Here is a 27,783-nt window from a genome sequence, read left to right on the forward strand (position 1 = left end):
CGTTCCTCAGCTCACATGTAGTAGAGTGGCAACGTTCCAACAAGCTTGAGTTCCGTAACGATCATGAACGATTGCCGTCCATCGCAGCTTCACTGTTCGGGTCCGTCATTCACGACCTCCACTTTACCCCAAGCTTATCAACTACCTGGACTAAATTCGGCCATCTCCAGACTAGTACAGTATCTACGAGTATTAACCCTGCTAGCTCGGCATAATCTGTCTGGCTTGTCCCCCACGTTGCATTGCAGGTTCCCGTCCAGTCCTCATGCCAGAACGGCCGCGACAGCCGGAGAGAGGGGAAAGGGGGCAAATCTGACCCCCCTCTCACACGGCATTCGCTGATGAGTGAATGATGTGCAAACGTTACCAGAAGGATTAGGATTGCTGACCAGGTTGTCAGATGGGGCAATGTCTCGGTATACGAGGTACTTGCGGGTGACGGTGGGAGGTACATGATGTGACTCGCGGGTCGTTATCAAGACATGGACGATCAAGAGGGAAGAGAGTACAGGCCTGGCGCGATGGTGGACTCACGATGACTTCGATGTCTGACAGCGGGCTGTCTGGTTCTATTACTCACGAAGCTTCCCAGAGCAGTACGGCACTTCAAAATGTTCGACCATCTGCCACGAGCAGCAGTTCTAGCTCCCACAACGCTCTTCATCTGCTACGTCGTATACCTCGTGTGGGAAGCAGTTTCACCACGGAGCTTGCCAAATCTGCCTGTAGTCGGGTCGAAGCGAACTGACTGGCTCCCTCTGTTCCAGGCACGATGGAGGAACTCGACTAACTACGGCGCTGTTGCGAGCGAGATCAACACAATCTACAAAGACAAGCCATGCCTGGTCCCCGTGGGCGGGAGCGAAACAATCGTGCTTCTTCCTGCATCCGAGACACAGCATATTGTTGATCAATCCGATGCCGTGCTCAACATGCCGCAACCAATGATCCAAGGTCTTCAATGGAGATACACCGTTCACAACCGGATCGTCTATGAAGAGCCCCTACACCTGAAGATTGTGTCTAGCAATCTGACGCACCAACTGGGCAACTTGATACCAGACATGGCCACGGAAGCACAACTGGGCCTGGACGAGCTGTGGGACGCAGATGCTCCCGAGTATCGAGAGGTCGTCGTCTTTGAGACCATGAGACGCATCGTCGGACGGATCAGCAATCGTGTTTTTGTCGGTCTCCCTGTAGGAAGAGATCCGGCGCTCGTGGACGCCGGTACCTCCTATGCTGCGGCTCTGCCCCAAGAGGCCGGCAAGATTAGAATGTATCCATCGTTTCTGAAGCCTCTCGTTGCGCCCTTCTTTACAAAGAAGACGTGGGAGCACACGCAGACATTTTATCGGCTTCTCAAGCCAGAAATCGATCAGAGGCTGCATGAATATGAGCAAGGGGCATCGAAATCGACTGGCGGAAATCTGAACCGAAACGACTTCCTCGAATGGTCCATTCCGCAGGCCAAGGCCCATCCAAACCCTGCTATGGCTGAACCAGCTACGCTGGCCGGGCGAGTGCTGATGCTTAACTTTGGTGCCATTCACACAACCTCTTTCACATTGACACACGCATTGTTCGACCTCTTCAGCTCGTCCCAAGACCACGTGGATGCTCTGCGAAAGGAGATATTGAGCGTGCTCAGTGAGCATGGCGGCGAGTGGTGTAGAAAGTCTCTCGCACGGATGGAGAAACTCGACTCTGTGGTTCGCGAGAGCCTCCGTCTCAACATGGCCAGCACGTTTGGCGTACCTCGCCTGGTTGTGGGCAAGGACGGTTTCGCCACGCAATCTGGCATCCACATACCCAAGGGCAATGTCATAGCGGTACCGGGCAAGAATATCGCCAGAGACGACGTTTTCTTCGCTGAGGCGGAGACATACAAACCGTTTCGGTTCGTTGAGAATACAGGGAAAAGCGAGACAGTGCCTGTCAAGAAGGCCAAGGCGGCTGCTGCTACCACCACGGCGGATTATTTGCCGTTTGGACACGGAAGGCATGCCTGTCCGGGGCGTTTCTTTGCCGTGGCTCAGATGAAGCTGGTGCTTGGCTACCTGATTATGAACTATGATATCGAAATGCTGTACAAACGGCCGGCGGATATCTACATTGGCGTGGCCAAATTGCCGCCCATGGCTTCGGAGCTACGCGTTCGCAGGAGGAAGATGATAGTAGCTTAGCCTAAGCATGTTAATACATGAAATCTTTCGCGTGTATTCAAGTTTTGCCCCGTCCATTTCTCTCTTTCGTGTGCCTACTTCTTCCTGGCCAGTACTATCGCAGCCTGGAAAGCAACCTCAAGCCTATCGTCAACCTCCTCAGCCCCCTGCAGGACAGTCTTCCATTCTTCGGATTCCCACAGAATATCAGGCGCACCGAGAAACTTCTTGAGAAGCTGTCTGAGCTCTTCCGCCGACATTGTCTTCTTCCACTCGTCATCCTCCCACCTCTCCTTCGCAAAGCCCTCGGCATAGTCGTGTACCCGTCCAAAGCGCCCCGCAATTAAGGAAGAAGATGGCCAGCCCTCGTTGCTGATATTGATCTCAATCCTCCGCAAGTCTTGCCACGTTTCCTCGTCAAAGGGCACAAAGTCCAGTCCGACGTTGCTCTGTGAGAAGCCACGCCTCCAGGCGGGATGCTGCACCGCCGAGTCGGGTGTGTTCTTGCCAAAGTCGTCCAGGAGCTTCGTCTGCGCCGCCTGCGCTTTCGCGCTGTTTCTTATCTGCGGAAATGGCAGATAGTAGACGGCTGCAAATGTGCCACCCGCACGGAGACTCTTGGCCATGACAGGCATGCCCTTGGACACGTCGACCCAATGCAGAGCCTCGCAGCAGCACACTAGATCCACGGAACTATCATCAAGCAGCGTCTGTTCGGCAATGGTATTCCTGAATATAAAGTCGACCGTGTCGTGGTGGGCACGGAGCATTTCCTCGGCAAAGGCAAGATGTTCCTTGCCTGGGTCCGAGACGTAGATCCGCTTCACATCTGTTCTTCTCGCAATGTCGTGAGACGCCACGCCGCCCCCGGCGCCGACATCATGGACTGTTTCCAGAGGGCCTTTGTGGTAGTCAAACCACAGCTTCCACATGGAATCTGGGTAGGGCGGGCGATGCTGCATGTACTCGTCCCATGATATGACCTTTGTGAATGGAATTGACGACATTATGAATTCAAGACTTTAAAGATTTTAAGCATAATTCTAAACAAAAAGTCAGCAGCAAGATCATATCTTCAAAAAGGGACAGCCTGGAAGCCACTGGTTTGGGGTGAGCACTGGGCAACGTTGCATGCAGGATGATGGCAGTGCCAGGATTTGGAAGCATGGGGGCAGATAAGATGCATGTGTACGTTTGCGGAGAAACGTGCTCGGGGCTGTAACTGTCGAAAGCAGAGCTTCTAATCATCTTTTTGGTGTCCAACTGTGGTATTTGTTGTTGTTGGTGCTTGTGAAAAGTGAGCAATGTCGTGCGCCGCGTCATGCTGGATGTGGCCTCACAGCCGACCAGTGACCCCAACCTTCCACTATAGCTGAGCGCAATTAAGCTCCATCCTGTTGAGCAAAAATGTTGCTACTTTGGCATTATGTCGGAGTGATTCTCCGCTATGTGCAATTATAAACCAAATATACCATATCATCATATCAGATTCCAATCGTTCTTCCGGTCGTGAACCCAAGCCCAAGGGCATCCTTCATCTCGACCCTCGACTTGTCTGTCTCGTACGTGCCCGACCCGCTGCCACCTTCCTCTTCATCGTCCTCTTCCCTGTGATATTCAAAGTCGAGGTGGTATAAGGGCTCGAGGGGCGCATTCTTCCGAAAGAGGACCCATCTCTTGAACCACCAGGGCAGGGTCTTCGTGACCTGATACCGCATGAATACGCGTGTAGGCACGGCGAAAATATAATCGAGTTCCTCGAGTGTGCGTTGTTTCGTCTCGGGAAGCCAGAGGAAGATCATGACCAGCGCGATGAGATTAAAGCAGCCGTATAAGACGAACGAGTTCAGTACGCCAAGCCGGTCCAGCATGAGTGGAAATGTGATGGACAAGATAGCAGCCCAGAAAAGACACGTCGCAACGGCCCAGGCCATGCCGACTTCACGGTGTGACAATGGGAAGACCTCTGCCGAGTAGGGATACGGCACTGGTCCCTCGCCAGGCGAGTAAAAGGCGGCAAAGAGATATACGAAAACCGCCACAAAGACTGTATGTAAGCCCGTAGATGGCGGGATGAGCGTGCAAAGACCTGCCGCTAGCAACGTCCACGCCATTTGCGGGAATGTAAACAGCAGCAAAGATCGTCGACCAAACGTGTCGATTGTCCAAATCGCTGGAAAAGCAAAAACAAAGTTGATCAGTCCGAAGCCCATTGTTGACAGGTATGCCTGGGAATTGGTCGAGCCAGCTTGCGCAAAGACGCTAGTCGAGTAGAATGCGATGATGTTGATGCCACACATTTGCTGTGCAATCATCACAACCCACGACGCCAATGTCGCCCTTCGTATTCGAGGGACGGTGAAGAGCTCCACGATCCGCTTGAGGTAGTTTCCGTGGCCAACGTATTCGCGCTCGACCTGCAGTTGAACGTGAATGTAATACAGATCACGCCCTGCTTGCACTGGATGGTTCCGCAGCCGTAACAATGAGTTCATCGCATCGACGTAGCGGTTCTTTTTGATATACCAACGAGGCGACTCGGGGCACGAGTAGATGAGCAAGGCCAAGGGCACGGCGGGGAGAAAGGCGCATCCAAGCTGATATCTCCATGGCTCGACAAAAGCTTTCGCACACACGAGGTTGGCCAACGTTCCAAGAAATATGCCAAAGGACACCCAGAGCTGCCAGCTCATGACCAGGGCGCCACGGATAGGGGCAGGGGTGACCTCGGCAGCGTATATGGGCACAGTCGCAGCCTTGGCGCCCATACCGACCCCTAGGAGCAGACGGCAGCCGAGCAAGGACTGCCAGTCACTGCAAAAGGCACTGGCAACAACCGGCCAGAGACAGAATTGCGACGCCACGAAGACAGTACCGCGGCGGCCAAGGAGATTGTTGATAGGGTCGGACATCCAGCAGCCCACCACGGCCGTCCCAATGTACGGCCCAGCGTTGATCAGGCCCACGATAAGTTTGTCGTGCATGGAGCTCCCTCCAATACCCAGCGCCTTTGGAAATTCGAGCGTTGCACCATTAGAACCAGTCTGATCCCAGCCCTGGACAGCCGCGCCAATTGAACAGACGAGGATCGTCCTCAACAAGGCGAGAGGTATCCTCCACTTGTGGATGATCTCGTGATGGAGGGCTGAGACTTCATCTTGCGACAGCGCATCGGGTCCCGTAATGTCCTCACACCCATATGGGTCCTGCGCGACAAGCGCGCCCTTTCGGATAATGCCCCTGTGCTTCTCTAGCCCCTTGGCCCGGCAGAAGTCGTCAATGTCAGCAAGAAGCCGTCTCCTTGGGATTCCCACAAGGGGATTGCGGATCCTAGAGGTCAAAGGGTTAGTTTGATCCGTGCAAGTGAGTGGGGGGCACTGGCGTTGCGGCTTACTTTGCTTCAATGTTGGCGTTGAAGTTGACCTTGCGCGGTGGTGGCATCGACTCGGTCGCCTCATGTGTCGAGTGAGCATGCGTAGCAGACGCATGACAGTCGTGGATGATGCTGCCGATGACATGTGAGTATGCAGTGCATTCCAATCAACATGAGATAACCGCCAGTGTGTGACAGGTGAGACACCATCGCCGCCTCGCGTGGTTGTCCTTCAAGGCTACATTCCGCGCACATGGAGCTTCAGCTTGCATAGCCTGGGACAATCCACCGCGGGCCGCCCGACGATCGATGCGCCAATCCAGTCCTGTAGGCTGTGGGACGGTGCAGGCAAAAGTGTTGACTGCGCTTGAAGAAAAGAGTGTTCGGTACTCACCTCGTAACTTCATCGTCACTTTGGTTGCGAGGCGCCATGATGGGCAGCGCAACCGCCGCGACCGGCGGCGCAGAGTCGCAGTTCCTGCAGCAGCACGCACGTCGAGTCAAGGCGTCGTTTGTTGCCTGTCGTTGGTTTTGTGGCCCGTCGTCGTTAGCTTTCCCAAGTCCACCTTCCCCGCTCAATCCGCGGCAGCGACCGACGTCTCATGCGACCATGTGAGACACTCCAGTCGGTTGCGATGTCGAACCTTGTGTCGTTGAATCAAGTGTGAGAAACTGTCACCTGTCGTCCACCGTGCCACGTTGTTTGTCGCGATTTGTGAGTGCGGAATGCAAGCTCAACAAGCCAACGAGATGGATGCGCGGGAGGTCATGTGGAGGAAGTCGGCATGGGGGACAGCACTAGGTAAGTTAGGGCGACTGGAGACTGGACTATCCGTAGAGTAGGCGAGTAGGCCGGCAGGCACCGTCGGGCGGGCAGGCTGGCGGGCAGGCTGGCGGGCCAGAGCTCATGGGCAGCTGGCACTGGCAGCGTGTGTTTTCGCCCGTTTGACAGGCAAGGATTTGGGAATTCTAGTCTGTCCAGGGGTTCGGGCGCAAAATCAGCCCCCTGGTAGCACTCAAGAACGCCGTATAAGGCTTTCAATTGACTGTAATAGAGTAGAACGTGTATCCGTAATCTGTGATAACAATAGTCTACCAGAATACCACAGCTGACGTCTGAACACAGAGCGTGGGGCGATTTTCATGCTCGCTGGAAAGTACCTATTGGAGTTCAGCTCAGCGCTCTCAGTCGATGATGGATTGACGCTCATTTGAAGGTATTTCAGTAGACTGAATGAACTACGCTTTGCGGGCTGTCAACATGATAGAAGAATCGAGATTATTGACCAACAAAATCGAAGATTGTGAGCAATCACGCTAGGCAATATGAGAGACATGAGAGGCCCGCCACGAAAATGTACTTAGCTTAGGGTAGGCTGTTATCTATGAAAACGCCCCGAATTCCCTGGAGCGTCAGATTCGTTATAATATCAACTCGCTTGAGATTCCACGTCGTTCATTGCGAAAATAGACTAGTTGAGGTTTCAGTGTTCTTACTGAATTCGTGGCCGTCGTTGGAACATATTTCCTTGTGCATTCTCTCGGCGCTGTTAAGTATGCTGTCTACATCTAAGTCGTGAATGGCTTCTTGATTCCTTGTTTCTGTTCGACGCTTTGGGTATAATCTTCACATTTCTTTCGACTATGGAGAACTTATCGCTGGAAGCACGAGTGAATTCACTTTCAACTTAACTCCATCTCATTCACTACTTAATTGACTAGATAAAGCGAATCAAATCAAATGAAAGCCCCACATGCCAGCACTTTGAACAATGTCTCAACATGAAGTTAGAACTCCGCTGGGCTCACTGTACAACTTGAGTCTATTAAACTTTAGTGCAGGGTAGCCAAACAGCAACAGTGGGCGGGCGGCCCGCAGGTCACGTGACGTTGCAACCTTCGTCTCAGCCCGCAGTCCAAAAAGAGGGGCGAACTCAATGCCCCGCAAAGGACCCTTGCTGACCAATCAACTGCCTGATGCATCATCTGCGCCGTCTGGCGATCAGCTCCGCCAGGCAGCAGCATTTCAGAAGGGGAGAATGGAAGCGACGTCGGCAATTGGGTCAGGCAGGCAGGCAGGCAGTGAGTACAGCCGCGATCACGCCGTTTCCATATCACTGCGGCCTTCAGGCACCGAGATAACTCATCTTCATTATCTTCTGCGTGTACTCTTCTGTAATTCTACCATCTTGTCTCCTCCAGTCAATGACCTGACCTGTTCCGTCTCTCAGCGTGGAGGCACGCAACAAGAATCCGTATCACGGCCTACGCAGCCAGCTGAGACATCCCTACGCAGGTTTGAGGGACGTACCCTCATTCATCTGTTCATCGACACGGCCAGCAACAGTGAGGGTGTTTGCCAGCACCTAGCCAGGCTATGAAAGCGTCGCTGCTGTGCGACGCTGATCTGCAACTGGCCAACCAAGGGATCGAGGTGCGCAGCATCAAGTAGACATCGCCAGCCCTTTCGCTGCTCGTCTAATATCAATCGCGCGCGACATCTGTTAACCGACTGCCATCATGGCATCCTTCGCCCCGTTGAGCGGCTTCCAGCTGCCGTTTCAGAAGCGCCTTAGTCGACTTTACAATGACACCAAGAAGTCAACAGACTTCGTCCAGGAGCCACCCAGAAGCGAGGAGGACCCGGAAGTGAAGGCGCTGCATCGCAAGTTGCGCATCCAAAAGGACCGGCTCGTCTCATGGGGCATGGACTGGTCGGACCCCAACCAGACCGCCGAGATTGATGAGTCGCTCTCCAAGGCTGGGCTGGGCGAGGTTGTTGGTAGCATCATGTCGACCATCAAGGATACCCTCGCCGAGGCGGAACCCCTCTGGTTGAGCTCAAAACACCTCGCCCAGGGAACGCGACCCTCTGCTGACCAAAAGAAGCCCCTGGTGCAATGGGACAAGACAAGGTTCCAGGACCTCATCAACGATCTCACAGCTTCCATCGACACGCTCTATGATCTCTCCCGCACGCGCTCCATGGCCGCAGGGCAACGCAGGTCATCCAAGTCCCCTTTCAAAACTGCCTTGTCGGACGAACCTAGAGGCTACGAGTCGACAAGAGTACAGACGCCTCAACTGGTGGATCCGGCATCATTGATACCTTTGCCTTGCCGAGGCCCTACTGTCGAAACGCCTTCCCGTGCGGTAGTCTACATGAGCAAATCGACATACTCGAAGCTATCCCAGGAAACCGGCAGCCACGAGCCATGGTCAGCTCTGCTACTGGAATACGCGTCCTTCGACCCGATTTACACGGTGACAGGAATCATGCCCCCAATGTCTCGGTTCGAAAAGCTCTCGGCTGGGCTCCAGCAAGACTCCCTGCGAGCCCCGGGTGTGTGGACCGGCCTGCCACGTCTACTCGGGTATTTCGAGGACATGGAACACTCAAGATTCGGCCTCGTCTATCGTTTCCCAAAGACCTTCAACTCCGTGTCCCGCAATGCCACTACTGGTGAGACGGAGTGGACGTTGCCAACCCTCGAGGACATACTGTCTCAACCTGCTTCAGAACCACGGCTGGAGGCCAAATTCCGCCTTGCTCATAATCTGGCAAACACGGTCTTTGATATGCACGGCCGTAACATCCCTCACGGCAGGTTGGAGGCGGGCAACGTGTCTTTCTGCGACGCTGCAAGCGCCGGGTCAGCTCTCGCGTGCGCCGATGCTGATGTACGCCGACCCCTATTGTCCTCCTTTGACGTTTTTACGGAGGAGCCGACCACCACAGAGCGCAGCTTGTGGCGCCACCCCTTGGACCCCCAGAACGGCTCCAGCTCCGCCTTGCCCAAGGATACGGACCGGCGAGTGCTAGAACTTTACTCGCTCGGCGTGATGCTGCTTTCCATTGGTCTTTGGTGCCCCTTGCAGGACCTCGCTGACGACCTCATGGCCGATACTGTGTCAGATGCTCTGCTGCAGCGGTTGGCGCAGAAGTGCGGGACCCTATACATGAAAGCTGTCCACGCCTGCTGGTCGGCTATTGACAATGAGAGGTCTGGCTCGTGCACGGGCGAGGCCTTGTTGGAAGCTGTGCAGTCTCGGGTGAGCCGATTCCTGGAAACATGCTGCATTCTCGACGGCGTCAATGGCCTCGAGGGACGTCCGCACGACGACCTGCACGACCCAGCGCCCGCCGTCAGCGCTATAGCAAAGACGGAAACACCTTCAGCAGCTGCAACGGCGACTGGTACATCAACCGACGCACATCGAGACGTCAAGGCGGCCACGGTAGTCAGTTCAACTTCGGAAAAGGGCCAGGCAATCGGGCTGCCCGGACTCTCGATGGATGACGCGTTTGAGGCGGAGAAGAGCAAGGTGTACCCCAACATTCCGCTCTCGCCCGAAGTCGTCGAGAAGTGGAACAACATCTTGATGCCCCAGGTCAACCATGCTCTCCGTCAATTTTGCCGCAAGTATCCCGAGTCTTTGGAGATTTCCATCTTCCCCGTTGGTCCTTCTCCCGCCAATACCAAGCCCACCGTAATTGTGGTGTGCACGAGCGTCGGCAAGGTCCGCGCTATCCTCAAGAAACGCGTGGGGGAACTGTTTGGCGAGTCTACTGGCTTTGGTCTGAAGGTGTGCAAAGGCGAAATGGTCCGATCACGGAAGTGGCATGAAGACATCAGGAGGTCGATGGCTGGCCGAAGCTGCGGTGCTCACGCAGAAGCCGACGCCATCAACCCAGAATACCAGGAACGCCCCAAGAACGGAGCGAGCATCGGCGCTTGGATTGGCGACAGGCACCTGCCCCCCGTGAGCTTCGGCGGCCTTCTCTCCATCGATGACAAGATCTATGGCATGACAGTGCACCATATGCTCGACGATCCCGATCGCGACTTTGGCCGCGTCGAGACGGCTCGAAGCAGCGCGCTCCCGGGTCGCGAATGGGCGTTCGCACTTCGAACTTCCGCGGACGTGGACTCGGCAGCATCGGCCAGTCTGGCTGGTGACGATGATATGGGTTTTGACATTTCGGACACTGAATCAGAGCTCTACTCCGACTCCGATATCACCAGTGATTGGGACGAGGAAGAAGAAGAGGAGGAGGACGAGTTCGAACCTGGAGACATCCCGGGCATCGAGCCTGGGTGTGGCGATGGCTACGTTGTGACGCAGCCTGCCCTGGACGACGTGGAAGAAGGCTTCTACCCGTCGCCCGAGACGGAAGACGAGGACCACTTGGATTCATATAGCCTCGGTGAAGTCTATGCATCCAGTGGCATTCGTCGAAAGACTTCTGGAGGACTCGTTCATGAAGTTGACTGGGCCTTGTTCGAGTTCTCCTCCGATAGACTCCCCGATGATAACTGCATCGTGAGCAAAGGCACTCAATCACAGCTACGTCCGATGACTGTGGCGTCATCCGCAAGCCTCGCGAGACGCGACGTGCAGTGCACAGCGCGCACCAGTGGCCTGCAGAATGGGCATATCCTCCCGGCCATGACGAGCGTCAAAATCTACGGACGCGCCTCGCTCAGCCAGACGTACCAGGTGTCCAGCATGCGTGTGCCCAATGTGGACGCCTCCAGCAGCTGCGCGCCGATCGGCATACCTGGTGACAGTGGTGCCTGGATTGTGGACCGCAGCAATGGACAGTTGTGTGGACATGTGTTAGCCTGGAGCCAGCGCAATCGCGTGGCATACATCTGCCCGATGGACGTTTTGATCAAAGACATTGCCGACACATTGGAGGCTACCGACATCAGGCTTCCTGGCGGGCTGCCCCTCGTGGAACCTACCAGTGCCGCAGCGTCCTCCCCCGCCGCAGCGTCGCCGCAGACAATGTCCGCGCCCCAGAGCCAGACCAGCTCGACGCCGACTTCCGTCTCAGGCAGCAGTGGGCTGGGCGGCAGCTCCAAGGGTATCAGCTCGGCTAGTCACGGCGGGGGACCCAGCGTGAGTGCCAGTTTTCAGAACCTCAGGATCGGCAGCGATGGTGCCACTCGATCACAGAGTCCTCCGAGCAGGTTTGCGGCCCTCAACCGGAGTTTCCACGACTTAGGAATGGACAGAGGTATCGGCGTTGGTGTTTGATATTACACGTGCGGCTTTTTGTATACCCTTTATTTGTTAGACATATAAACCTTCTACAACGACATGTGAATATCTCATGCGATGCACGCACTCGCGAACGTTCTCACATAAAATCATCCTCCCAGTCCTCGGTTCTGTTCTGGTTACTCGTCGCCTCCATATTCTCCTCTGTGAACAGTTCATCGTACGCATGATCCTTTTGGTATTTCTTCTCCTGCCACTCCTTTGCCTGCTTGGCCTCATCTTTCTTCTGAATTTCGTTTCAGTATCTCTCTGTAGACGCAAAGCACGTGAATGACGCTGTGCAGGCGAGGGATGGCTTACGCGTGCCTGGTATGCGGCCTGATCGCGCCTGCGAATCTCCTTGAGACGGTCCTCCCGCTCCTGCAGAAGATCGGGCTTCTTCTCCACCTTGGTCTTGTTGAGGCGGTTGACGATGTGGTTCTCCCGCTGCGGGACGAGGATACGCTTGACCTTGCGCTGGTCCTTGAAGCTTACCTGCCCCACATCCATGGAGCCATCCTTCTTGAGGTTGGACCATGGTGTGTAGATGATGGTGATGTTGTCCTTCTTGTTGCCTAGCAGGGTCGATGTCAGTCCAGAACGCGACGCGTCACACACATACGCACAAGCGGAGCGACTTACCTTCTATGGAATTCGCCTTGGTGAGCTGGGCGAGATCAACAAGCAGATCCTGTGGGAGGTTGTCCCATGTCTCGCCTTCCTTCATGCGGAGGTAGATATGGGCGCTTGAGAGTTTGTCGACGTGAAACTAGACAGGCGACACATAAGCACCGAGGTCATTCTGTAAAATCACTTCGGGCTCTGGCTTACCCTGCCACAGATATCAGCATTCCACTTCTATTTGAGGAATAAATGAAATGGGTCTACTCACCAGACGTCCTCTTCCCAGCCGTACTTGATGAGGTCCTCATCTGTCTGGCGTAAGCATCGTGGACCCCATCAAGGTGCTCAAGATACCGTACTTTCGTACTTGTCTTTGCCGACGTAAATGAAGCCAGACGGCTCAACTACGCTGGAGCTGTAGTAGTACACCATCGTGATTGCGGGCTGTCGGTGCTCAGCAAATTCTTGTGAAAAGGGACGTCGCTATAAGTGCCCGAATCGTGATTCGTGAGTGAGAATTGAATGTTTAGTGTGGGGGGCGCACGTGACGTCCAGTGACTTTCAGGCGGGTCGTGGTCTTTCCCAATGCCGCTTTCTGTGTTGCCAACTTGAACATTGAATGCTCATGTTCTCATATTTCCACTTCTTCTGACGCCACTGTCAGGTCACAGGCTTGCCGTCCCTTATCAAAAAGTCCCTTCACCTGAAGGAGTTCGGGGAAGAATTGAGGCTGCATGTGTTGGGGGCCAGGTGATTGCACTAATGATCAGGTTTTACCTTCTGGCAGACGAGAGAAGCATCCAGCCCCGAGTGCATTAACTATGAACAATACTCTGTGGACAGATTCTTTCCCTTACAGTCCCTTCATCTGGCGGCCTCTCGTCTATTTCGACCCGGTACTCCCTCGTCACCGATATTGGCAGCTTGCGAGCCCCGGCCTTGACCTTTACAGTCCCATCAGACGCATCAACAATGTGTTCCTCGCTTCCATTCCCTTGCAACCCTGAGCCATTATCATTCGATTGGGAAGCCATTGCATAAACGTCATCATCATCATCATACTCGGCAAAACCACTGTTGCGGTGCCCACGGCGAGCGCGAGGCTGCCCCCAGGGATTTGATGACCCTCCCACTCTTGCGCTTCCCGAACCATCGTGCGTATTCTTGTATGTGGAGCCAAAGATACCGACCTTGTGGACAAAGGGCCAGAGTCCAGGCGCTGAGACGACGATCATGGAGATGAACCCTTCACGGCTGGCCCAGAGCTGTGCCAAGTGCTGGTTCGCCGCGTCGCCAAAGACGTAGTACGTTCGCAAAATGGTGCACACAATGACCAAAAGACCAGAGCTGAAGAGGCATCCGAGCGCAAGTTTTCTTCGAAGCGTGATACGGGGATTCCACAGCATTGGCATCGGGACAGCAATAATAGCAGCGTCGGTCCTGGCACACTCATCAGCCTGCATTTCTCAGCTGCATCAAAGGAACCGACTCACAGCATATTGAGAGTGCCTCCGATATAGTAATTGAGAGGCCGCGTGGTGCAGCCCGCTATAGTCGGTTAGCTACCTCGATGACTGAATGGAAGTTACAGGAGCACGCATACGTCCCGGAAAGGGGGCGACCTGCCACACTCTGTGGACAGGCACGCACGCGAGCAGATGGACCAGCACCGAAGTAATGCAAGCAATAACCGTGCCAACGATTATCCAGAACACAATCCTCTGCTGGCTGTCGACGTCTTTCCTGTGCCCATCGAGTGTCTCGTCCGAGTCGGTGGCTAGTGCTGACTTACGTGACGCGTCGAAGTAACGATAGCATCACCCCCTTAAACGCAAAGATCATACACAGGTACATTGTCCACGAGAAGTGAGCGAGCGTGGACCCCCTTTTCAAGGCAGCGTACTCGCTCTTGGGCACCTCAAGAGCTGTCTCCGCGTTCAGGGGGATGATTGTGGGGAAGTCGGCTTTCTGATCGTCAGCGATAGCTCCTCTTGAGCGTAGGGGGAACGCACGTGTGCTCATTAAGTAGTCGCATGTCGTCACGATAGTATAGAGTATCTGGTCGTTGGTTAGATGATGGCTCAGCCAAGAAGAAGGCAAGACTGACCGTTGAGAGAGCACACCAGATGTCCGTGCCGTCCAAACCGCGCCAGCCTGGTGTGTGCAGTCGCAACGCAAAACGTGCGAGCATGGTCGGAACCGCAATCCCATATTTGATCCAGACCTCGAGTGCGAAGTATGACAGCTCCATAGTGAATGCGACAAGCGGTTCCTGTAGCGGAGCAAGGCGATTGTACAGTCTGACATGTGCATGTGCGGAAACGACCATACACTATCGCCTCGATCGCATGACACTAATAGCTTTGCATGAAGGATTTTGCCCGTTGTTTGACGCGAGAGAAATTATCGAAGTCCAATGTTGGGCAAACTAATCGAGTGACTGCCAACTGGTCCCTCGTTGCCTGTCCCCGACCTGAGTTCAGCATCCAGGAGGCTCTCGGCGATCTCATCGGTTGCTTAAAACCTGGGTCGTGCTCTGGAGAGGAAATTGTCCACTGTGTACGTACCTGACACGGCCATATGCAAGATCTTGCATGTGTCACCAACAGTGACTTATTGTAAGGACCCACGGCACCCATGGCGACCCAAGGTCATCGCGAGGACCAAATTCATTTTTCCCGGAGGGATGGGACTTGGATGGAATGAATGTGATGTATCTGGAAAGACGTGCTGGGATCGTGGGTGTTGTGTACAGATGTCAGGCTTGATGGCTTATTTCTTGATCTCTGAACAACGCGTATCGTCTTCTACATTTCTGCGCGGAGCTTCAATATCGTTTGGAGCAAGTTGACCGCAGGTGAGTTTGAGTGAATCTACCTTTCAGCATGCTAGCTCAAATGTCGAGCAGGGACAGGGAGCCGTCGCCGGTCAAGGATCAAGGATCTGTTCCCCAGCGTCAAATGCCCCAAATAAATGCAAGGATGCTCCCAGGCCATCCCCTCTCTGTATCCGTACCTCACATCATCATTTGCAATGTACAGAGATGCGTTGGGTCTTAGACAAGATCTAGGGAGAACTCCAATCAATTGCTTTGTTTGCTTCAAGCAAGAGCTAACACCCACGACAACCACTCGATATATACGGATACATGCACTGGGTTTTCTTTTAGATGCTGACTGTAGCTACCTACAGGCACTCCGAGTCACAAGACTCAGTTAATACGCAAGGCAAGTTCGACAATGTGTTGGTGATTGCTCGAGCCCTTGCTGAATCACAGGAACCTAGGCGCAGTATGCGCATACGATAGGTCATTATCCCCTCCCATCCTGGGGCGGAACATGCAAGTAATCAGCCGCCAGCCCATGGCCGATGTTTGCGTCTGTGACGACGCATGAGTACGGATTCTTACACTACCCAGTACAACCAGCGTCATGGAAGTCATGTCCGCTATCGAGACTACGAGTCCGTGACCACGGTCCACTACCGCCACCTGAGCCCTTGCTTGGGACACCTGCCGTGACTTGTACGAGATATAAGTGCATCAATCGGAACATTCTGCTCGCTTCGCGTCCAACCCCCTCCACAACGACGGAGCAATGCCCCCAGGAAAGTTCAGATACACCAATGCAGATCCTGCAGCCAGCACGATGCAGCACAAGCTCAAATCTTGCAGGCCAGAGGGCCAACCGTCGGTACCGGCTCTCAGTTGGGACACCGAACTGCGTACGAGGATTTATTATAAATATGGAAAGACCATATCTGGTCAGGGCCGCAACTCTACATGTCCCCTTCCCCTATCCATCCTTCGACCACACATCACGTCGCAGGACCAGAAGCACCCATGAAAATCGCAGCAACATTATTGCACTGCCTCACGGCTGGTGCTCAGGCCGCGTCTTACTTCCCACGAGGTAGCCACGAGGTCAATGTGCAAAGTCAACTCGCACCTCTTCTGTCTGAAGATGCGGTAATCACCTTTCCTTCCTCTCCGGACTGGGACGGACTGGTCGAGAGGGCTTCGACGCCTCGCGTGGCTCCCGGCTTTCTCGCCGTTGTTGAAGTTGCTACAGAGGAAGACGTTCAGCAGACGGTATGCAGCGCTCCCTGCCAGCCTAGGCGAGACTAACCTGATCTCCTCCAGATCAAGGTTGCCAACAAGCTCAATTTACCTTTCCTGGCCGTCACTGGCACTCACAGTTGGACGACGGCCATGGAAAAGCTCAAGCATGGGATTCAGATCAACATGCGCAAGCTAAACTCGTCAACTCTTCATGAGGACGGCGAAAGCGCAACAGTCGGTGGCGGCATCATGCAGCATGAAATCGTTGCAGCTTTGGCAGAACACGGGAAGCAAGCCGGTACTGTATGCCCTCTGTTGCTTTTGACATTCTCTGGTTTGACACGGCGTAGTCGTTGGCCTTTGCGAGTGCGTATCGGCTGTAGGGCCTCTGCTTGGTGGTGGTCACAGTCTGCTGCAAGCCAAATACGGTTTCGCAGCCGATAACATTCTCTCCGCCCGAGTTGTGCTCGCAGATGGCTCCGTAGTGACGGCGTCCGAGTCTGAGAACGCCGATCTCTTCTGGGCCTTGCGAGGGGCAGGCCACAACTTTGGTATTGTCACGAGCTTCGAGGTTAAGACGACCAATGTGGCCGAGGGGGGATGGACGATGGTGACTTTCACCTTCAGTCAGGACAGGCTGGAGGAGTTCTTTGACACGTGGAATCAGCTCGAAGTCGAGCATGAGGATCCGGGCATGCTTGTTCTCAATGGCGTAATAGCCCGTGATCCGTCAATTGATAGGGAACATGTAAGTCTCGCCTGCACCCGAGGACCGTGCAGTGATTTGGGGTGTCTAACATTGTCAGCCTGTCATCAATCTTCAGATCTTCCACGACGATGCACCAACGTCCGTCGACGCCTACGTTGCAGCCTTCCGTGAGCTGTCGCCTCTTGCTGAATCAAACACAATCAACGTCCCATACGGCGACATCTACGACGTCGGCGGCTTAGGGCTGTCAAGTCCAGTCTGTCGCAAAAACGAAAACCTTCTGGGCTACCCCAACTCGTTCCCGCAATGGGACGGCGCAACGATCAGGCGAGGATTCAACATCTTCTCCGAGTTGACGTCTAGGGAACCCTTCACAACGTCTGCTTGGCTCCTGGAATCGTACGGACGTGCAGGACCGCAGTCTATACCAGAGGGGACAACCGCCGTGGCGCCAGAGGAGCGTCGTCGCCACCTGTTGACATCCCCCATGCTCTGGTGGAAAGGCAACAGCGAGAAGGATGCAGAGACGGCTCTCAAAGTCGGCAAGCAGATTCAAGAAGCCATCCGTCCAAAGGACTTCCAGCCTCACACGTATGTCAACTATGCCTCGGGCGGTGAACCAGTCAAGGAGACGTATGGTCACGAGGCTTGCAGGATGGAGAAGCTCACAACGCTGAAGAAGAAATGGGATCCCAGCAACCGCTTTGGGTTTTATGCTCCCCTTGTGTGATTCTTCCTGGCCCTTGGCGTGGCAGTTGACCGTCGGGAAATGGAAGCCACTGGGAGCTTCCGCTAAGTACATATAGTGAAGAGCGTGGATATTCATCTGTACATGTACACACCTCATCAGTCGATCAGGCTGCCTTTGGCTGATCAGCTGTGGTGCAGGGTTGAATCAAAACGCCTGGGTGGCATTCGACTTGGTTATGCTCCTCTCCTGAAGGAAGTCTGAAGTTCTCAAGTCTGAACAGTCGTTCAAGTGAGATCAGGTCGAGCGGCTAGCATCCCAAAGGTAGCTGTGCATGTACGCATCAAATGAGCCACTGCAATCAGAATTGAATGTGATTCCATCCACATGTTATAACTCGAACTTTTCGACAATGCCTCGGTAGACGTGCGGTCGCAACATGTGGACAGAGCTCAGTTGCGCCCAAGTCGAACACAATTCTCCCCTAAACCCTCAGTTGGCCGGTGGATCGTGCTACGGCGTGCTTGCATTCTGTTCCTCATCAAGCGCTCAAGCTAAATGGACATGATGTCTGGTGTGATCGTACTTGAGATCATCGTGCGCACTGGCTGAGATATCAAGCAGGCAGAGCCGATGTCGGCTCAGTAATCAGCCAATCACCGTAGCACCGAAGCGCAACTGTAATTATTCAGCCGCACGCGCTGCTTGAATCCCGAAATTCAAAGTTCTGCCAGCCCATCAACGTTTCACATCTCACCACGACATAGCCACCGCAATGTCGCGCCTACTCAGACCAACCCTTCTGCGGCCACTGGCACCCTCGGCACTCGCCCGCCCATCCTACCAGCCGCGCGCCATGCGAAGATTCTACTCCTCGGACGCCGAGTCCTCCATGTCCCCCACCGAATCCGAGATCGCGAGCTCCCTCAGTAGCCACGACGCCCTCAGGCCGATATCCTCCGTGCTTGTGAAGGATGTCTCAGGCGGATGTGGCAGCATGTACGCCATTGACGTCGCGAGCGCACAGTTCAAGGGAAAGGGCCTGTTGGCGCAGCAGCGTCTGGTCACCAAAGCCTTGGGCGATCGGGTCAAGGAGTGGCACGGCGTCCAGATCCGAACGAGCGTTCCCGAAGACGCTTGAGTCCTCATTCCTGAAGGGTTCGTTGACGAAGAGTCGGACTGTGAAGCGTGCATTTGGCTGCCTTGGACAGAGTACGCAGGCATGGCATGTATCACTGCTCTTCGATGTTATTAGAAAGCTGTACTCACGACGATGAGTATGGCGATGTGTACAATACGTGTATAAAAAGCTTGGAAAGCAAGGGAAATGCTACATGGACGGATTAGAGCACTATACCCACGGATTCAGATGTTGCACATGACAATAATATGAGGCCATTGGATAGAGAACTTGGACGAATCTATAACAATACTCATTTCAGCCTAACGCCAGTAATATACTACAATCAACCAACCACCAAAAGGCACCAAGCGCAATGCCAGATAGAAACGCCTTTCGAATCACTCATCATGCCATCCATCCCTTATTCCTTCAGGTACTTGAGCAGCTGCTCCCTTTCCTCAACAGGCATCATGCGTAGGACTTCGCGAACACCCTTGAAACCAGACTTCATGTTGTTGCGCACAAGGCCGGCGACCTCGCCCGAGAGCTTGTCCGACTTGAGCGCGTCAACCTTCTCGCCAATGCTCTTCCTCTCCTCCTCGTACCACTCCGTCACCTCACGGTCATTCTTGTCCCAGTCCACGATGCCAGACCAGCTCTTGAGCAGGTGCTGGTTGTGCGCACGGGCCTCGCTGATCTTGGCCGTGCTTGGGTGCGTCGAGGCCAGGGCAGACGAAGCCATACGCTTGAGGATGTACTCCTCATTGAGTCTGCGGCGGAGGCGCCAGTAGAAGAAACGGCGCGCCTCAGTCCACGAAAGCTCGTCGCGAATGACACCCTTGGCCTTCATGCGACCAGAGCGGTCATGCAGGTCGGCATATTGAGCGGCAATCTGAGAGTACACGGGCAAGAGCTGCTTCTCGCGGGCAGTCATCTTGGCCTTCACCTCGTCCAAGGCTTCCTTGGACAGGCTCTTGTCATCAAGCTGCTTCTTGAGATCGGCGTAGGTAGCGTCCAAGCGGGTCATGGTGGCCAACTGCTTGTCCTTGCGGTACTTGATGCCGATGATACCCTCTGGCTCGAGCACACCACCGCGGGCTTCCTTGTCGGCGTACATCTCCATCGTGTCGGGGGCAATGGTGGGGTCGACAACGACCCAGGATCCACCACGCAGCTCGCCAAAGGGAGGAATGTAGATGAAGATGGGCTGCTCAAACTTGGTGAGGGCGTCAACGATGAACGAACCGTACTTGAGCACCTCGTTGAACATGTCGCGCTGGCCACCCGAGAAACCACGCCAGTTGGCCATGATCATCAGCGGCAGCTGCTCACCATAGTTAAAGTCATTGATGGCCTGGGCGGTCTTGAAGGCAGAGTTGGGGTACCAGACACCACCAGCCTCGTTGCCAACTTGCTCTATGGAGTCGGGGTTGGCAGGGTCGGCGGGCGTGACATTTTCGACAGACCGGGTCTCGACGGCAATCACACCCATGGGGATGCCGCCAAGACGAGCGCGACCAACGACAACCGTCTGGGCCCAGCCGCCAAGTGTCTCCACGAAGGAGTCCTTGTCGAACAGGCCGCCCAAGAAGGTGCCATCGTCCTCTGTCTTGCCACCAATCATCCAGCGCACGTCGTATGGCTGCTTCTCGGCCGGAGGGAAGTATTCAACGTCACGGTCCCAGGTGTCGATCATGGGGCTGAGTGCAACAGGACTATTGCGCTTCTCAGGCACAAAGGACAGCCATTCGACAATGCGCGAGACACCGGCAAAGTCGTCGTTGGCAGTCATGTGCGACACACCATTACGGTACATGATCTGGGTGCCACCAAGCTGCAAGTTGGAAGTGTACACCTCCCGACCAAGAAGGTTGTTCAGTGCCGGCGCACCAGTCAGGATAATGGGCTGACCCTCGATTTGGACGACACGCTGGCCAAGACGGACAAGGTAAGCGCCAATACCGACGGAACGGCACGTCACCAACGTCACTGTGAAAATGTCGTTGTAGGCGCGGCTTGTAGCACCAGCAATCAGTCCCGAGCCGCGGAGGCACTCGACACCAAGGCCGTCCTCCTTGCCAACCACGGTCGTGATCACGTGCCTCTTCTGGCCGCCCTCCGAGATGGTCTCGACTTGGACAGAGTCCTTGAAGCGCTCCAGGGTCTCGTCATCGAGGTACAGGTACCTGAAGCCAGCATCGGGCTTGTTCACATCGTTCCAGGCAACGCGGAAATGGGGCATCAGCTCCTCAGCAAGGCCAAGGCGAGCGCCAGAGTTGGCCGAGAGATAAATGCGGGGGATGCCCAGCTTGCGCGCCAGCTCGGTGCACTTGTGGAAGAAGTTATCCTCCTTGGGGCCGAATGAGCCGATCTTGTAGGTGATGTCGTTGGCGACAACAATGAAGCGGCGACCCTGGGGATATTCGGGTGTGCGCGCACGGAAGACCCATCCAACCATGCCACAGGTGTTGGTGCCAGGCTCGCGGTTGACCTCCTCGAGGCTGTCGGTGTCGTCAAGCACAAGCTCGGTGAAGTGTAGGCAGTCGCCAGTCTTCGGTTGTTGGCCCGAGAGAGCTGGCTGCTTCTTCACCGCAGCGACCCACGAGTTCTGGATAGCCTGGCGGAAAAGCTCAGGGAAATCGTAGACGTACTGAGTGCCCATGAGGTGAGCCTTGTAACGCTTGGGCTGGAGCCAGTTCTTGGTCGCATAAGGTGTGGAGACGGACATGAGATGCATAGGACCCTTCTCGTTCGTGCCACCGACGCTGTGGAAGACCCATTCGCCCTTCTCCGACTTGCGCTCAGCGTACATGTCGACATCGACAATGAAGCCCGAGGTGTTGGTGATGATGACACGGAGGGGGTACGGGAGACCTGTCTTGGGATCGGTGCAAATAATGCGGATCTCAACTTGGGACACACGCAGCCTCCAGGCACGGACACCGAAGCGGTCCAGGAAGCCCTGAAGGCTTTGCTCGACCTCGCGAGGATGCAACTGGAAGACGGGTGTGAAGTTCATGAAGATGTGGTTGAGATCGGAGTTGTTGTTGCCGGTGATCTCAAGAGCGTCAAAGATGTCGTTGATGACACGGTCTGCCTCAGAGATGAGGTAGTCCGCGGTGGGAATCTCATCACGAAGACGGCCCGGCCTGATGACAGCGCGGGTGAAGTAGCGCTTGTCAGTATCGACGTTCTTGCCAAGAGCCTCGTACACGTGAATGTTCTTGTTCTCGGTGAAGACAGGCTTGATGTGGAACTTGGAGAGACGAGCGAGCTCAAGCTGGAAAGCAGTGGCAGGCTCACTGTGACGGATACTGGCATCTTCGTGGTACTCGGGGCCACGGAAGGTGAAGTAGCGAGGATACGAGCCATCGCGGTGACCGCAGATGAATGTCAGGCGGCGCACGCCACGCGCGAGCAGGTCTTCCTTGAACTGCTCGACAATTGTGTTCAGGCGTTCGAGGAGATCGTCGTCGTTGTCACTCTCGGCATCGCGAACAGCAATGTTGATGACGGCAGACAACTCGCCTGTGTGCTGACGCCTGGGTCGTGCGCTCGCGGTAGGGTTGCGCTGGCGGCTGAGATCGCTCCTGAGTGTAGGACCAGATTCGTCATCACTCCTTCGCTCTCCAGGAGGGAGAAGACCATCGAGAGCTTTCGAGAGTAGCTCATCAGCGTCGTCAATGTACTTGCAGGGGACAATGACACCCCTGCGGTTCGGCTCCTCGTCCATCCTGGCAGACACATAGGACATGTCACTCACAGAGCGGATGCGGCTACCGAGAGCACCGTCAACCTCGCTCAACTCGCCCGGGGTCTGGGGAGCGGAAGCGGCCGGCGACTGTAGAGGGAGGCCGAACTCTGAGTGGCCCACCTTGCGCAGGTTGAAGTCCCAGGACAGGAAGTGAGGCGAGTCGGCATCATGGGTGTGGTACTCGATCTTCTTAAGGACATACGCGCGGTAGGCACGGCGAATGTACACCTCGAGAGCAGCCAAGCCAACCCAGGGGTCCTCGTAGGCGAAGAAAAGTGTGAGGACATCGAAGACCGTGTACTTGGAATCGACCACCTCCTTGATAATGTCGAGACTGGGCTCACGGTGATCCCAGCCTGACTCGCCGTAGCGAGATTCCACAACGGAAGATCGCAGAATATGTTCCATCTGAGAAGAGCGTTCCTCGAGGGACGGAAGAGAGCATTGGATCATGATCTCACGGGCCTTGAGGGAGACCTTGGACGTGGATCTAGACTGCTGCAGCTCCGTAAGGTGGCGCAGAGAATCGCGCAGGTACTTGGCCACGTTGCCGACGTTGGGCTTATTAGGCCTGTATTCGTCAAGAATGGCAAGAATCAGGGAGCTCTTGGAGCTGACACGGCTGTGCGAAAGAACAGTCTGGACAACCTTGGGGATGTCGTCCTTGTGCTGATCGCGGAGCTTGAGAACGACAGTCTCCTCCTGGGGCTGGTTCATGAACAACTGTTCAACCTCCCAGTAGGCGTCAAGGATCGACTTGATGGTGTTGAGCTCGCGAACCTTGGGTCCCTCGGCGTACTCATTGATGACATCGGTCAGCGGCTGGAGAGTGGTCTTGAGGGCAGGAACATCGGCGGCGGCAACATGATCCTCCAGGAACTTGGAGAAAGTCCGCGACAAGGTCTTGGCTGGGAACTCGGACTGCCTCGACTTGGCTCGCTCCACCACCTGAGTGAATTGAGCATCAAGCTTCTGGGGCATGCGAGAATGCAGCGCAGAGAACTGGGCATTCCACTCGCTGTAGGGCAGCTCGGGGTTGCGCATGACCTCAACCAGCTCCTTAAGCGTAGCGGCCATGATGACTGAGTTGTCGTAACCTTGCAGGATATGCAGCATGGTGTTGTAGAGCACAGAGAAGCGCTGTGCGGGCTTTGTACCAACAACCACTGGGTCGCCATATGCAGGCAACTTGCCCAGGAAGGGCTGGGCCTGCTTGACGCGAGATGGGTCATCCAAGGCAAGAATACCAAGGATGTCGCCAGCCTCGAGAGACGCTCCAGGCTGCTTGATGAGCTGAACAACACCATCCTCCTGCGTGATGAGAGGCATGTGCATCTTCATGACCTCAACTTCCGCGAAAGTCTGGCCGGCACGGACGTGGGCACCATTCTCCACTGAATACTTCACTAGCTTACCGGGGCTAGGGGTACGAAGCTGGGTAGGGTCGTTCTCCTGCTCCAGCAGGCAAGTCTTGGAGTCGACGGACAGACGGGTGGCGCCGACTTCTTCCTTCCAGTACACGTTGTGGGAATGGCCGTCCAACAAGATCAGCAAGCCACCGTCGCGGAGAGCGCGGACGCCGACGGAGCACTTGGAGCCGTTGATGAACAAGTGGTAACTGTCGGCGCTCGAACGAGTGACAGTGAACTTGTACCGGAATCCATCGTAAATGAAGTCGATGGTGAACACCGTCTTCAAAATATGGCTAGGAGGTACCTGACCCTTTTCCAGACCAGCGCGGTAGGTTGCAAAGCATTCCTCGCTCGCAATATGACCCTTGGTAATGGCACCACACACGACGGCAAGCATCGTGTCCGGACGCTCGGCAGTCAGACGCTTGGAGATCAGCTCGTCCAGCCAACCGGTGGAGATGGTGTTCTCCTCAAAATCTTCGGTTTCGAGCAGCTTGATCAAGTACTCCACTGTGGTCTTGAAGTCACCGCGGATGCTCAACTCCTTGAGCGCAATAACCATGTGCTTCCGAGATGCCGCACGGTTCTCGCCATAAGCGAAAATGTGACCAAATTGCGAGTCGGAGTAACTGTGGATACCTCCCTGGTTACCAACCGAGAAGTAGCCCCAGACGTTGGAACTACTCCTGAAGTTGAGCTCGTGCATCACACCGTTGGATGGCTTGAAACCTTCTCCGGGATCTTCTGATGTGATACGGCAGGCTGTGGTATGGCCCTTGGGGGTGGGGCGGCGCTGCGTCTGGGAAGTGCCGGCAGTGCTGAACTCGAAATCGATCTCACTCGAGGTCTTGGGATCGACACCGTAGAGTAGCCTGATATCGCGAATGCGGTGAAGCGGCAGACCCATGGCAATCTGGAGCTGCGCTGCAGGCAGGTTGACGCCACTGACCATCTCAGTGGTGGGATGCTCGACTTGCAGACGAGGGTTGAGCTCGAGGAAGTAGAACTTGTCGTCGGCATGCGAGTACAGATACTCCACAGTACCAGCAGATACGTAACCGACAAGCTTTCCCAGGCGCACGGCCGCCTGCTCCATGAGCTTGAACGTGTCGGGCTTGGCGATTGTGACAGGTGCCTCCTCGATAATCTTTTGGTGACGACGCTGAACGGAGCAATCGCGGCCGAAGAGAGAAATGTTGTGGCCGTATTGATCAGCAAGCAGCTGCACCTCCAAGTGGCGGGCATTTCCAGCCAATTTCATGATGAAAATGGGAGAGCCGGGAATTTCGCTTGCAGCAGCCTTGTAAAGAGCCTCAAAGTCTTCCTCGTCTACAGCTTTGCGGATGCCCTTGCCACCACCACCCTCGGAGGCTTTGATCATGACTGGAAAGCCGATTTCCCTGGCCTTCTCGAGACCCTCTTGCCAGGACTCGACACATCCCTTGGCGTAGACCTCGTCCGGCACGGTCACAATGTCGTTGTCGTCGACTTCGACCTCGTCAACGCCGGTGCCAGACCACGGGATGCAGGGAACAGAGGCGTGCTGAGCGACAATTGTGGAGGAGATCTTGTCACCCAAGGAGCGCATTGCAGAACCTGGGGGTCCAATGAAGACAATCTTCTTGGGCGAGGCAGCGAGCGACTCTGGCAGTTTCGGGTTTTCCGAAGCGTGTCCCCATCCTGCCCACACTGCGTGGACGTCCATGCGCTCCGCAATGTCGACAATCAGCTCGACGTTGGCGTAGTTGTGGTTGTTGGTGCCGCCGGGGACCTCGACGTAGTGGTCCGCCATGCGGATATAGTCGGCGTTGGCTTGGAGATCATCAGGGGTCGCCATCACGGTGAAGTGAATAGCCCTTTCGTCGCCAAACGTCTCGTATGCCCATTTTCGTACCGATCGAATTTCTTTGACGGCTGCGATACCGTTGTTTGCAATCAGGACCTGCAAGCTCGATTCAGTATGCCGCTCTAGACATGCGCTAGAGATTTTCGCTCCCCGCACCACGGACAAGCGGGTAGGTAACTCACGTTGGTGATGACTGTGTGGCCATCATTTTGGGCAACAAAGTCCTTGACTTTACTCGCTGGGGCGTTTTCCAAGCGGTTGCCTCCAATGAAGTGGTCCGCGAGGTTGTGCTTCTCGGCGTACGAGACGTTGCCGTTGGCCGCGCCATTAGACCCTGTTTGAGTGGCCATGGCTGTGTGTTGGTATGTCGATTACAACGGAGGACTTGATGGTTCCAGAGAGATGGTCGGAGCAATGTCAGGTCGCTCTTGTGACATATATATAAGACAGATGCGACGTTACTCGCTCTCGGATGTAAACAACAAGCGCAACAAGACTATTAGGACAGCGGCAAGGTATTAGGAGGGCCCGTCTCGTGGATTGCGACGGTGAGGATGAGGAGAGGTTAGAGGTAAAGAATTTGTGGAGGAAGACAGGAGAAGGAGGGGAAAGGGACGGGAACAAAAGAGTCGTCTCCGAGTGAAGGTAAAGGAAAATCTTCCTGGGTCCGTCGGGTTGGATGGAGGCCAAAAAGAAGATCAATCTGTTGGGAGACCAAGTGCCCCTTTAGCGTCGTTTATCAGGGGTCCAGGCGGTCTGTGCGAGGGCGGGCGGACTGCTGCAGCTGGAGCTCCAGTCTCACCTTCCAAGTACCAAGAGTGACCATACCTGTACAAGAGTTGGATTGCTTGACATGAAGCACCTGCCGTGCTGCTTGGTCCTTCGTCATGGGGCGTTATCCGAATCCCCAAGATGGGGAGCTGTAAATTGGGGCTTGGATACAGGTACACAGAAAGCAGCTACACGATCTCCTAGCTGAGAGTACGTCCACTGCCATTGCCCATGCGCACCCACAGCAGCTCGGCTGGTTCTCATTGGCATCGGGCCGCAGGTCCCCAGAGCTCTCTGCACTGTTGTCAATCGAGCTGCTGGTACAAAGCTGCCCACGTTAACGTGTTGCGAACAACATCATGTCCGTCACTGTTTTCGGCTTTGAACTATGAAACTTGCCGCCATCCAAACTCAAGCCGGGCCAGCTTGAGACAGCCACCACAACAGCCATCGCAACGCGATTTTCATCACCACCTTCAACAAAACCGTGCATCACTTTTCTCCGATGATCTCGTCTGGATGGGTGGACGCACGCATGCATTGGATGATCAATACGTACCTACCTAGCAAGAGGACGTGGGACAATTTCTGTAGAACTCCAACACTAGATCATCCCCTCCACCCACCTCCATCTGTAGGTTGATTGACCAATGGCAGGAGCTGTTGGGGTATCTGACGTCGTTGTTAGTGTTTATCGATAACCACCGACATTCTTCCACCGGTCTTCGGTTCTTCGGTGCATTTCGAGGCCTCGGCTATTACTTTGTTCATGGGCTTGCTGGGCGCTTGATCACAATGACCGTGCAATAAGGCCTTTCCCTCTCACTATGCAGATTACTACGACTTTGCTGGACACTAAAAGTGCGAGGTGAAGACTACAAGTTTGCAGACTGCAGGTAAGGTACGCTTGAAGACCCCTATGAGGCAAAGCTGGGTTGATCCAAACCCCTGACCGGCAATCCCACCCCAACGTGCAGCTCCAGCCTTTCTTGCACCCCCCGAATGTTCACTCCATCGTTCGATTTTCGCACCACGCTTACAACATGTACACAAAACGGCTCAGCATTGGCAATGAGTCCCTCGTGCCGCCTGTAACATCAATTCGGTGTTCCAACTTTTGAGCGACGTGATTACATCCAAGATCTTGCACGCAACGCCCGTTCATGATGCTGAGTACCAGTCACTCCCCAATTGTTGAGTTCCCCCAAGC

General features: G+C 54.9%; 9 protein-coding genes across 9 annotated transcripts; 4 read left to right on the top strand and 5 right to left on the bottom strand.

Annotated features, from left to right (window-relative positions):
* Positions 1-344: 344 nt before the first annotated feature.
* Positions 345-2,220, top strand: F5Z01DRAFT_643433 (cytochrome P450). The gene has a single exon (XM_046262712.1). The coding sequence runs from the start codon at positions 612-614 to the stop codon at positions 2,184-2,186; it is 1,575 nt and encodes a 524-aa protein (XP_046122434.1). The 5' UTR covers positions 345-611; the 3' UTR covers positions 2,187-2,220.
* A 3-nt stretch (positions 2,221-2,223) lies between these two features.
* On the bottom strand, positions 2,224-3,536 carry F5Z01DRAFT_199991 (S-adenosyl-L-methionine-dependent methyltransferase). Its single transcript, XM_046258080.1, has one exon. The coding sequence runs from the start codon at positions 3,170-3,172 to the stop codon at positions 2,261-2,263; it is 912 nt and encodes a 303-aa protein (XP_046122435.1). The 5' UTR covers positions 3,173-3,536; the 3' UTR covers positions 2,224-2,260.
* Position 3,537: 1 nt separating this feature from the next.
* Positions 3,538-6,262, bottom strand: F5Z01DRAFT_199995 (uncharacterized protein). The gene is made up of 3 exons (XM_046258081.1): positions 5,933-6,262; positions 5,560-5,670; positions 3,538-5,495 (listed from the first exon to the last, which is right to left on the bottom strand). The coding sequence occupies exons 1-3, from the start codon at positions 5,968-5,970 to the stop codon at positions 3,650-3,652; spliced, it is 1,995 nt and encodes a 664-aa protein (XP_046122436.1). The 5' UTR covers positions 5,971-6,262; the 3' UTR covers positions 3,538-3,649.
* A 1,333-nt stretch (positions 6,263-7,595) lies between these two features.
* On the top strand, positions 7,596-11,644 carry F5Z01DRAFT_643437 (uncharacterized protein). The gene has a single exon (XM_046262713.1). The coding sequence runs from the start codon at positions 8,059-8,061 to the stop codon at positions 11,581-11,583; it is 3,525 nt and encodes a 1,174-aa protein (XP_046122437.1). The 5' UTR covers positions 7,596-8,058; the 3' UTR covers positions 11,584-11,644.
* On the bottom strand, positions 11,645-12,720 carry F5Z01DRAFT_643440 (uncharacterized protein). Its single transcript, XM_046262714.1, has 5 exons — positions 12,570-12,720; positions 12,479-12,518; positions 12,229-12,356; positions 11,908-12,161; positions 11,645-11,833 (listed from the first exon to the last, which is right to left on the bottom strand). The coding sequence occupies exons 1-5, from the start codon at positions 12,640-12,642 to the stop codon at positions 11,687-11,689; spliced, it is 642 nt and encodes a 213-aa protein (XP_046122438.1). The 5' UTR covers positions 12,643-12,720; the 3' UTR covers positions 11,645-11,686.
* Positions 12,721-12,787: 67 nt separating this feature from the next.
* On the bottom strand, positions 12,788-14,461 carry F5Z01DRAFT_689896 (uncharacterized protein; the record flags this gene model as incomplete). The annotated part of the gene is made up of 5 exons (XM_046266098.1): positions 12,788-13,650; positions 13,704-13,758; positions 13,814-13,953; positions 14,003-14,268; positions 14,318-14,461. 5 exons carry the CDS (start codon positions 14,459-14,461, stop codon positions 13,026-13,028), a joined length of 1,230 nt encoding a protein of 409 aa, XP_046122439.1. The 3' UTR covers positions 12,788-13,025.
* Positions 14,462-16,051: 1,590 nt separating this feature from the next.
* On the top strand, positions 16,052-17,709 carry F5Z01DRAFT_670231 (uncharacterized protein; the record flags this gene model as incomplete). The annotated part of the gene is made up of 4 exons (XM_046264531.1): positions 16,052-16,300; positions 16,352-16,568; positions 16,621-17,018; positions 17,077-17,709. 4 exons carry the CDS (start codon positions 16,052-16,054, stop codon positions 17,707-17,709), a joined length of 1,497 nt encoding a protein of 498 aa, XP_046122440.1.
* Positions 17,710-18,559: 850 nt separating this feature from the next.
* On the top strand, positions 18,560-18,808 carry F5Z01DRAFT_615339 (bola protein; the record flags this gene model as incomplete). The annotated part of the gene is made up of 1 exon (XM_046260859.1): positions 18,560-18,808. The coding sequence occupies one exon, from the start codon at positions 18,560-18,562 to the stop codon at positions 18,806-18,808; it is 249 nt and encodes an 82-aa protein (XP_046122441.1).
* A 201-nt stretch (positions 18,809-19,009) lies between these two features.
* Positions 19,010-26,478, bottom strand: F5Z01DRAFT_200119 (acetyl-CoA carboxylase). Its single transcript, XM_046258082.1, has 2 exons — positions 25,985-26,478; positions 19,010-25,898 (listed from the first exon to the last, which is right to left on the bottom strand). Exons 1-2 carry the CDS (start codon positions 26,150-26,152, stop codon positions 19,212-19,214), a joined length of 6,855 nt encoding a protein of 2,284 aa, XP_046122442.1. The 5' UTR covers positions 26,153-26,478; the 3' UTR covers positions 19,010-19,211.
* Positions 26,479-27,783: the final 1,305 nt, after the last annotated feature.

The sequence above is a fragment of the Emericellopsis atlantica genome (assembly GCF_019669845.1).
Source record: "Emericellopsis atlantica unplaced genomic scaffold F5Z01scaffold_2, whole genome shotgun sequence".
In the NCBI taxonomy this organism is placed as follows: Eukaryota; Fungi; Ascomycota; class Sordariomycetes; order Hypocreales; family Bionectriaceae; genus Emericellopsis; species Emericellopsis atlantica.

Excerpts from the sequence above, each read along its gene's own strand:
- F5Z01DRAFT_643437 (XM_046262713.1), top strand. The coding sequence starts at position 8,059 with ATGGCATCCTTCGCCCCGTTGAGCGGCTTCCAGCTGCCGTTTCAGAAG.
- F5Z01DRAFT_643433 (XM_046262712.1), top strand. The coding sequence starts at position 612 with ATGTTCGACCATCTGCCACGAGCAGCAGTTCTAGCTCCCACAACGCTC.
- F5Z01DRAFT_199991 (XM_046258080.1), bottom strand. The coding sequence starts at position 3,172 with ATGTCGTCAATTCCATTCACAAAGGTCATATCATGGGACGAGTACATG.
- F5Z01DRAFT_200119 (XM_046258082.1), bottom strand. The coding sequence starts at position 26,152 with ATGGCCACTCAAACAGGGTCTAATGGCGCGGCCAACGGCAACGTCTCG. Across the intron at positions 25,899-25,984 it reads GCCACACAGTCATCACCAAC|GTCCTGATTGCAAACAACGG; the intron begins GTGAGTTACCTA and ends TCGAGCTTGCAG.
- F5Z01DRAFT_643440 (XM_046262714.1), bottom strand. The coding sequence starts at position 12,642 with ATGGTGTACTACTACAGCTCCAGCGTAGTTGAGCCGTCTGGCTTCATT. Across the intron at positions 12,519-12,569 it reads CGGCAAAGACAAGTACGAAA|ATGAGGACCTCATCAAGTAC; the intron begins GTACGGTATCTT and ends TACGCCAGACAG. Across the intron at positions 12,357-12,478 it reads GGCTGGGAAGAGGACGTCTG|GTTTCACGTCGACAAACTCT; the intron begins GTGAGTAGACCC and ends GTCGCCTGTCTA.
- F5Z01DRAFT_199995 (XM_046258081.1), bottom strand. The coding sequence starts at position 5,970 with ATGGCGCCTCGCAACCAAAGTGACGATGAAGTTACGAG. Across the intron at positions 5,671-5,932 it reads AGTGACGATGAAGTTACGAG|CATCATCCACGACTGTCATG; the intron begins GTGAGTACCGAA and ends TGTCATCGGCAG. Across the intron at positions 5,496-5,559 it reads AACGCCAACATTGAAGCAAA|GATCCGCAATCCCCTTGTGG; the intron begins GTAAGCCGCAAC and ends TTTGACCTCTAG.